The sequence below is a fragment of the Corylus avellana genome, chromosome ca10 (assembly GCF_901000735.1).
Source record: "Corylus avellana chromosome ca10, CavTom2PMs-1.0".
NCBI classification, from domain to species: Eukaryota; Viridiplantae; Streptophyta; class Magnoliopsida; order Fagales; family Betulaceae; genus Corylus; species Corylus avellana.
The window spans coordinates 7,975,249-7,985,064 of NC_081550.1; the positions used below are offsets into that span (position 1 = coordinate 7,975,249).

The 9,816-nt window shown below is 32.5% G+C and overlaps 1 protein-coding gene across 1 annotated transcript in view; it reads right to left on the reverse strand.

Annotated features, from left to right (window-relative positions):
- The window catches only part of LOC132162856 (disease resistance protein RGA2-like), a 3,725-nt gene extending 1,151 nt beyond the window's left edge, over positions 1–2,574 (reverse strand). Inside the window, exon 1 of the mRNA XM_059573075.1 lies at positions 5–2,574. Coding sequence (XP_059429058.1) covers positions 5–2,562 — 2,558 coding nt within the window. The 5' untranslated portion in view covers positions 2,563–2,574. The remainder of the gene's footprint in view (positions 1–4) is intronic.
- Between the last annotated feature and the right edge of the window lie 7,242 nt (positions 2,575–9,816).

A 9,816-nucleotide genomic window follows, 5' to 3' on the forward strand; every position in this document is an offset into this window, starting at 1 on the left:
ATACTTGAGAGAAGGCAATTGACTCAATGGTGGCATATATTGGCATTTTGTACACCGATATAATTCAAGTCTAACAAGATTTGTGAGTGACGAAAGCCAACTCGGAAGCCTTAAACTCATACAGTCGTATAATTGAAAACGAAGCACTTTCAGATTTTGGTGCGGTTGAAGGTCTTCCAACATCAATTCAGCATCAACATCAACATCCGAGTCATCAACATCAACATCCGAGTCCGAATAATTGATACCTTCGTCACAAAGCCACTGTAAAGTCAAAGCATGAAGATGTTTTTTCTCCTTTAAATTTGCAGCCTTACATTCTGACGCAACATCTTTTCCATGTCTCAAATTTTCAATCCTTAACTGTCCTCTTAGGTTATTTAGTCCGTTTAGTTCTTTTAACCCACCGCTATCGTTAGAGAGAGGATCCCTGTGTATCGCAAATTTTGATAACGTTTGAAGATTAGTCAATTTCCCCAGTCCACGTGGCATATAATTCAACCTATGACACTCATCTATATCAAGATGCCTGAGGTTGACTAATTTTTGCATGTCTTCCGGCAACTCTTCAAGCTGGAAACAAGAAAATAGTAATAGTGTTTGCAAATTATGCAACTCGGTTATAGAATTGGGTAGCTTCTTGAGGAAGAAGTTATAAGAAAGATCAAGATATCTTAAATGCTTCAACATCCCAATAGAGCTTGGCAGAAAACGAATTCTCGGGCTGTGCTGCCTGTGCAAATCCAAGGTGCGCAAGAGCTTGAAACTTGAAACAATTGCTTCACAATATGACTCACCACCGTCATAGTAGTTCGTAGTGGGACGAAGAAATGTTCGTATCCCACTTGCTTTACACAATGAAGTTGCTTTACACAATGAAGTTGTAATTGATAAAGTACTGATATTGCAACCAATTGATACATGACGAATTTTTTCATCAAAGTTCATCTCCTTATCATCTAATGTGGTGATCAACGATCCTGCCTCTAAACTGGTAAGATCATGCATGAGATCATGCATTTTGCAATGAGTTACGTTATCAAACTCATCTGTTTTAGCTTCTTGAAAGAATGATCTCCAAAGTAAATCCATAAAATATTCATTACCAACATCTTCCAAGCATCGACTTTGATCTGATAACTTGACAAACCCTTGTGCTATCCAAAGCTGGATCAGTTTTGATTTATCAATGTTGAAATCTTTTGGGAACAAACTACAATAAGCAAAACAGTGCTTCAAATGTGATTGAAGTTGATCATAACTTAGCTTCAGAGTTGGTAAGATGTCAGTTTCATTTTGAGGTACTTTTGAGAGTTTATCATTCTTAAAATTCAGCCACTCTGTTTCTGATTTTTTGAAGCGTAGTAAACTTCCAATTGTTCTTATGGCTAGAGGGACACCTGAACACTTTTTTAGGATCTCCCTCCCAATTACAGCGATGCTTGAATTCTCCTCCGGCTCTTGTCCTTTCTCAAAGGCCATCTGCATAAATAAAGACCATGACGCGTGTTCCTTCAAACCCCTTAAGGAGTATGATTCAACTGTCCCGCAAATCCTTGCAACTCTTTCAGTGCGAGTAGTCACCAATATTCTACTGCCGCTTACACCACCCATCAGCACTTCTTTCAATTCGGACCATTTTCTATGATCTTCATTCCACACGTCATCCAACACGAGTAAGTATTTCTTTCCATCGATTTCTTTTCGAAGATAGTTTACCGGTGTATTCATTTGAACATCTTCTTGTTTCGAGTTTTTTGCGGATTCTAAGATTTTCCCAACAATATCTTTAACATTGAAGGGATCAGAGACACACACCCACATTTTGAGCTGAAAATGTTTTTTGATTTGCTCATCATTGAATATGAGTTGAGCCAATGCAGTCTTTCCTAATCCACCTATGGCAACAATTGGAAGGATTGAAACATCATCTTCAACGTTAGAGTCCACCAGACGGTCTATAACTGCCTTCTTATCATCCTCTCTACCAATAATTGACCTCTCGCGTACAAAAGAAAAAGTCTCCCGACTCACGACTCGAGTCTCTGCATCGCGTACCTCCAAGTGGAAGCTCGCCCTATCAGCGTTGATGGCATCTAACCTCTCCCTAATCGCCTTAATCTTATGGGCCATTTCATGACGATAGACAAGCGGGTTAGATGTGGAAAAGGAAATGCATACCTTTTTGGCCTTCTTATCATGGGTCATTATTTCCCTTCGTAGAGCTTCAGTGGAAACATCATCGAAGAAGTCATCTGCATCATAAACGACATCTTGTAGCTTTTCGAGCCAATCTTTGACAGCATGGTCTCCTGCAGCCCGTTTCTCCTCCGCATCCAGAAGTACAGCTTTGATTGTTGAAATGGTGTTCATCAGGCGATTAAGCTCATCTTCGACACCCCATAGCAGTCCGATCTCTTCGGCAGCCAGTGTAGTCAAAGAATTAAGGATTCGCTCGGCAGTTCCGAACAGAAATTGCGCTGCCATTTCTTGAATGTGAGTGAAGGAATTCTCAAAAGCTCTCTTGAAGGTTTGTTTGCTGTGAGTAGAAAGTGTTTGCATGCTCGGCCAACTTAAGCATTTATATTGAACTCAACTTCCTGACTCCGTTAGTTCTAAATTAACGTCTGTTATCACAAGAATTTAAATTATGGGTTTTTAATTTTAATTGAAAAAAGTTCAAAGTTTAAGATATAATTTGAAATCACTTTTTTTAAAAAAAAAATTGAGAGATATTTTATTTATTGTTTACATACATAAATATTTATTGAAAAATCAAATTTGATTGATATTTCTCTTAAAAATGATGTATCAATAAAAAGTGATAAATATAAAATTTATCTTTGTAATTGGCCTAAATTACAAATCGTTTGTTACGATATAAAAAATAATTAAGAGATCTTCGAGGTAAGTTAAAATAATAATTTAGTCTCTGCAATCAAATTAAAAATGATATTTATTATCATTTTATTAGTGATAACGTGGCACAACAACAGAATTCGTGTACTTTGATAAAATTTGTAATTTAAGTCAATTATAAAAATTAATTTTATATTAATCTCACAATAAAAATCAATTATTAAATTAGCACATGTAGATAAGTGTATTTATATGTATTAAGATTTAAATTAAGTATATACTTAATTCAAATGATAAAATTTTAATAATAATTAGTATGAATTAACAAAAGAAAATAAAAACATTAATTAAGCATTTGTGAAGAAGTTCAAAGACATTAAAAAGAACTTAAATAAGTTAAAATATATTATGTAATTCAATTATGAGCTGGAACTCAAATTATGTACAAAGCTTGTCGTTTCTTTTTGTGTCGGTGGCTCTTAAAACAATTACTTATTTGTTAATATCAGTCAGAATGCTGGGCCATTTCGTCTCCCATCTCAATCTCTCCCGCAAGACGTACGCAGACCAATAATGGAGGAGAGATAGAGAGAGACGATGACCATTGACAACCATAATTTTCAGGCAAGTGAAGGTAGCCGTGGTCATTGAGTGGTGGGGGAAAAGATTATGACATTGAGAAATTGATAGAAAATGGCAGAAGAAAAAGAAAGAGGAAAAGCTTGATAAATGATAACCCTTCTGTGGTTGTAAGTTGTAACGTGGATTTTAGGATATATACCTCATAAAAAAATTTGAAAAAAAAAAAAAAATCACCTGTATATGTTTGTAACTTTGTGAGGGTGCTTTTGAGAATAAAATATGAATGAAGAAAAAATAAAAATTATATTTAAATATAATTTTTAGAGAGTAAAAATTATATTTAAATATGAATGAAGATAGAATAAAAATTAGTGTATTATGAAAATTAGTGTATATTAGAGTAATTTTTAGGGTATGCAAATTGAGTTTGGGTCCGAACATATGATCACTGGAAGAAAATTAATTACCAAATCTCATTCAAATGTTATTTTTTTCCATGTTTGATCCAGAAAATTCTTCCAATGATGTACCAATCAAAATAAATTGATCTTTTTGTCTATTTAGGCTGATGGTCGTACTGCTCAGGCAGATTCCACCAGCTAATATTTGCGTCAATTTGCAGGCCCCAGGGGTACGCGTTTTCCCACCTCCATTTCTACTTCATGGCTGGTTCCAAGAAATTGGCTTTCAGGGAAGGAATCTAAGGCCCTGTTTGTCAATGCCCCAGCTAATACTTGCGTCATTTGCAGGCCCCAGGGGTACGCGTTTTCCCACCTCCATTTCTACTTCATGGCTGGTTCCAAGAAATTGGCTTTCAGGGAAGGAATCTAAGTACTCTTAAGTAATTTTTTTTTTTTTTTTTTTTTTTTTTTTTTTGTCGTTTGTAAAATCAGCAACATTTTCTCAAATATATATATTGCTTAAATCGCTCCGTAAATAAGAGGATTCTAATGAACTCTCTATTTTTAGTTAAAATTTGACTAAAAATTAGTTTTTTTTTTTAGTTTAATTAGCAGCTATGCAACAGTAAAAAATAATAAACTCTCTAAATTTTACTCTATTATATTTAAAAATAATTTTTATATTTAATTGGTTGATTACTAATTTGAGTTTAGAATGATATATTAATGCAAGAAATAATTGATTGTAGAATTTGTTTTATTGAAAGAAAAAAAAAAGAAAAAGAAAAAGAAGCAAAGCAAAGATGGAAGAGAATTATCTATGTAGCTGTGCATAAAGAAGAAGACTTGAGAGCTTAAATCATGAGTTGGAAAAAGAAAACAGAAGGGTAACGCAAGGTAGTCACGTAGGAGTAGGAGGTGTAAACAAGCACTTGAAGCACAAAGAGTCAAAATTGTCTCTTAGATAGACACTACACAACGTGGGCCCACATACAAAGGGGCCAGCCTTTGTATGCCAACCTTATTCCAATCTTTCATGCCTGGTGCTAAGGGCAGCCGAAATCACTTTCAATGGTGATTTGAGAGTGGTTTAGGCCACCTCAAATCTTATGAGAGTTTTTAGTATTTAACTCTAAAAGAAAACAAAAAGTGCTCAGAAAAAAAAAAAAAAAAAAAAAAAAAAAAAAAAAAAAAAAAAAAAAAAGTGATGTGAGCCAATATCTACAAGAAAGACAAGTAAAAAAAAAAAGAAAAAAGATTGGGAAATAGAAATTCAAGGAGGAATAGGTTTCTGTTTTTATTCCTATAAAAGAAACCGCAGAGCCAGTCTCAAATCTCGCTCTAGAAGGAGCCACCAGTTTTATTTCTTTTATTGTTTCGTTCTCGATTTATTTCTTTTCTTTGATAATGAGATTTATTTTCACTCATGTCCATTTTATTTTCATAGACATTAGTGGTTAAATCTCTAGTTAGGGCCAGGGTGAAGCCTAATATTGTTATTATGTATTCGTGAGATTTTTTTTATTGTTGTTCTTCATAGTTTAATAATTAAATGTCAATATTGTGTCATGCTATCAAAATCAAAATTTGAATTAAACCATATTCAATTTATTTTATTTTTAGGAGTGCTATATTGCTTTATCTTTCTATTAGGATAATTGAATTTCTACTAATTGAATTATAATTATATGTCTCAAGAATACCTAATATAATGCTAGGTGGATCCTGTTTCTCATAATTTTCTCCGAAGCCAATTTATTTAGTTTAGTTTTGTAGTTTACTTTATAATTTAAATTCTATTCCATTGCACCACTTTCTAGTAAACTTTTTGTAGTTTACTTTATTTTTAAATTCCAGGAAATAATTATTAAAAAAAAAACATTAGATTTAACTTATACCCCATGTCCCTGCCCATGCAAGCCAAAGGTAAGTGAAGCATACTGATCCAGAAAGTCTCCGAATCAAGAACCATTTGATTTGGCAATGTAAGCCCATCAAACTCCGCAACCGAGAATAGATTTCCTTCAAAAATTCGCAATCTTCCTTCTAGTACCCTTGACCTACCCCAAAAGTGTTCAAAATCCATGAGAAAAAGATTCTCCCCCAACACTTTGAAGGATAGAAAACCCGTGGGTTTCCATCCTTTGATAAGTGTGGCACGTATCGTCTCCTTTCCAACGAATCCCAGGGGCGGAGCCACGGGGCACCCCCAAAGATTTTTAAATTTTTTTTTTCCTACCCAAAAAAAAAATCTTTTTATCTACCCAAGACACGGCACCCCCAAAGTCAAAGACGCTCTCTCCCTCTCTCTCTTTCATTCTTTCTATCTCAAATGACAGAACAGATGGCCCATTTACAGCCGCAAACCAACGTAAAATGACAACCGGCGTTTGAACCTCCCAAATTTGGTAACTGGTAACCGTTTACAGCCACTAATGTTATCTTCCAGTATTGTCTACACCAACTATTGAACGAGCATTTTCAGCAATGAAATTGTTAAAACACGTCTTCGCAACAAAATGGAGAATGATTTTCTTGCAAATAGTTTAGTTTTCTATATTGAAAGGAAAATTGCTGAGAGCTTCGATTTAGATTCGATACTTGATGATTTTGTACTTCTAAGAGACCGTAAAGTGTAATTCTAGGCACTTTTTTTTTTTTTTTTTGTATTTCTTTCTTTTTGATATAGTACTGACATATTACATTTTTAATATATCAATTTGAGCACATATTTATAAACTTTTATAAATTTTTTTTGTGATGCATATATTGTTTGAATTACCAAATTTTTAGGGTGGAGAAAATTTTTAGGACGCCAAAAAAATTTTATCGGCGCCCCCAATATGAAATGTCTGGCTCTGCCACTGGCCAACGACCCTTTCAATCATCAACTTCCCCACCAAACATGTCTGCCCCTTCAGCGCTACTTCTACAAGTGTTTCCTCTTCAGCCTCAAATTCGACACTCTCCTCCTCTGTCAAAGAAAACTTTCCCCACAACTGCGTAAGATCCTCTGCCATTCCTTCCAAAAGCAACAACTCCCTCTCAAGAAATCAATAAGAAAAACCTAGCAACCTCTCCACAGTCTTGGAATAGACGTGGAAACTGCGTTTTTCTCCTCTAGGTTTTAAAGAACCCTAGCGAGAAAAAAACAAAATAATTTTGAGGGATTCAATATTTACATGTAAATATCCTTATTGAAAATGAATGGTTTGTTTGGGTTTGTGAATTTAAAAAGTGTGATTTAAAAATATGGTTTTTAAAAACGCAGTTAAACATTTGGCAAAATTGCAATGTCAACTCTCAGTTTAGCCTTTAAAATCACAGTTTAGCATCTAAAATTATGCATTTAAAAAAAAAAAAAAAAAAATTCTCATTTCTACATTTTTCAAATCACAATGTTTTTAAAATGCAAATCCAAACGATCTATTTTTTGTAATTTGGTTTAAAACTACATTTTTTATCTCTAAAATTGCAATGCCAAAGGAAATTTTCATATTGTAAGTTTACCATGTGCGATTTTCTCATTTATAAGATAAGTAGCTTCATTTGACAATTTTGCAATTAGAATATGTTATGGTTTTTATTAAATTATAAGAAATTTATACTTTAGATTTGAAAAGATCTAATTTGAAATTAACAGCTTTTCCCTTCACTTGCGTGTCGTCACATGGGGCAATTTTTTTTTTTTTTTTTTTATCTAAAAGGTTACACAATCTAACTTTCATATTCTTAAGTATACATTTTATGATGTAATATTAAAAATCACTGTTAAATTTAGATGAATCACTATAAAATTTTGGATTCAATAATAATTTTTAATGCCACATTAGGAAGTGTGAGAGTGAAAATGAGAGTCACTAATGTAGCACTAAAAATCACAACTAAATTTTGAATTCAATAATAATTTTTAATGCCACTCAAGAAGACAGGAAGTGTGAGAATGAAAGTGAGAGTGTGTAACATTTTTCTTTTCTTTATTTGCTTGGACTTTTCTCTTCTCTTTAGGCTTTGCTAACCATTTTATTACACCATACACACCAATGGTGTAGGTTTATTTTCACATCCATTTTATTACACCACACACGCCTGCTAATATGGCATAAGTTGAATAGCTACTTCATTCCACAGCGGGTGGGAACCCCGATGGTAACGCCCAAGGGGAGAAACTATACTGGTCGCCCCTTTCTACCTTTTTAATTAAAAAAAAAAAAAAAGTTGAATAGCTACTTCAAAAAATAAAACTTTCTACTTTCATTCAACTCATGCCATGTCACCGTTGTATGTGTAGTATGATAAAAATGAGTATGAAGTATAAAGAAGAAAGAAAGTGAAGGCACGAGAAAAAACCTTCTTTTTTTTTTTTGACAAAAAAAAAAATCGAACAATAATTAATAGGTAAAAAAGATAAATAAACTCTGAAAAACGGTAATTAATAGGTAAAAAAGTGTGAAAATTATGTCATGTTTTGAGAGGTCATTTGATATATCTTATGTTTTCAAGGAACGCAATCATTTTATGAATTTTTATTCTTATTTTTAAAAAATTTTGGTGCATTGCCCGCCAAGAGCTTTTAGTCATAGGAAAATACTTAAAGAGTAGTGCTAGGCTTACAAACAAATTTTACAGAAAAACTTTTACAAACTGATGTGGTACAATATGATTAGGTTTTTTAAAATTTAAACTTATCTTATATCTAATCATATTGTGCCACATCAGTTTGCAAAAATTTTTCTGTAAAATTTATTTGTAAACCTAACATTCTTCATACTGAAATAGGGAGAAGAGTGATTCGTAGGACAAAACTAGGTTCATATCCGGCAATTGCAAAGCAAACAGCCAAACAATTCTAGCTGCAGCCTTGGTGAGAATAATCACAGAGGTTAACATTTTAAAAGTTTTTTTCTCTATTTTAACTATCTATTTTTTCAAAGCACTCTTATATGTTTTGAAATATTATTTAAATATTTCTTTATTCTTTCTCCAATAATCATATTTTTTAATATTTGTTCAATTATGTTTTTGAATGTGTCTTATCTTAACAATTATATTTTAGATGTTGGTCTTATTCTAACGTCATATATTTTCTAAAAAATTTCTTTTCCAAACAGTCATAATTTTTTTTGTAAAAAAAAATAAAAAATAAAAAATAAAAAATTATCTTCTCCCAAAGATCATATGCTTTCAATATGAATAAGATTAATTTCTCTCCAATTTTCATTCACCTCAACCATCGGTTGCCATGTATGTGAAAAAATGAATTAAAAAGGAGAGATAATATTTTTATTATTTGTTATGCTTTTGGGCCTTTGGCGAGTGAATAATGCTATACAAAGCTGCTGAGTACTATTAATTCGAAAAACAAAATTCATCATTTTGGTGAGACTGTTGGGGAGAATTTTTTGTGTTTTTCAATTATTTGGTTCACCTAAAAAGCTATTTTGGTGAGTCTATTACGAATGCTTTGGATATTATTAGCAGCCTCATTAAATTTTACTCATTAAAATAGTTAAAATTACTTTCTTTCTTTCTTTTTTAATTTTAAAACACTCACAGTAGCCTCACCATTTTAATAATTCACTTTCACTATTTTATTAAATTTTTTTTTTTTCAAAGATTACTTTATTCTTTCTTTAAATTTTTATATTTTGAAAATTTTATTTTCCTAATTATCATATTTTTGAATATTTTCCTTATTCTAACGGTAATATTTTTAAAATTTTGTATTTTTCTTAACGATCATATTTTATTTAATTTTTGTCTTATCCTAATTATCATATTTTTAAAATTTTGTCTTATCCTAATGGTCACGACGAGACTCAAGATTAAGAGATGCATTGGTGGTGAGAAAATGGTGCTCTTCAGAAACGGTGCTAGGCAAAATGGGTGAGAAAGGCAAGGAACAGGCGAGAGGCATGCGTGAGGAAAGGAAAAGAAAATGAGAGAGGGATTTAGAGCTTTTTCACTAAATTAG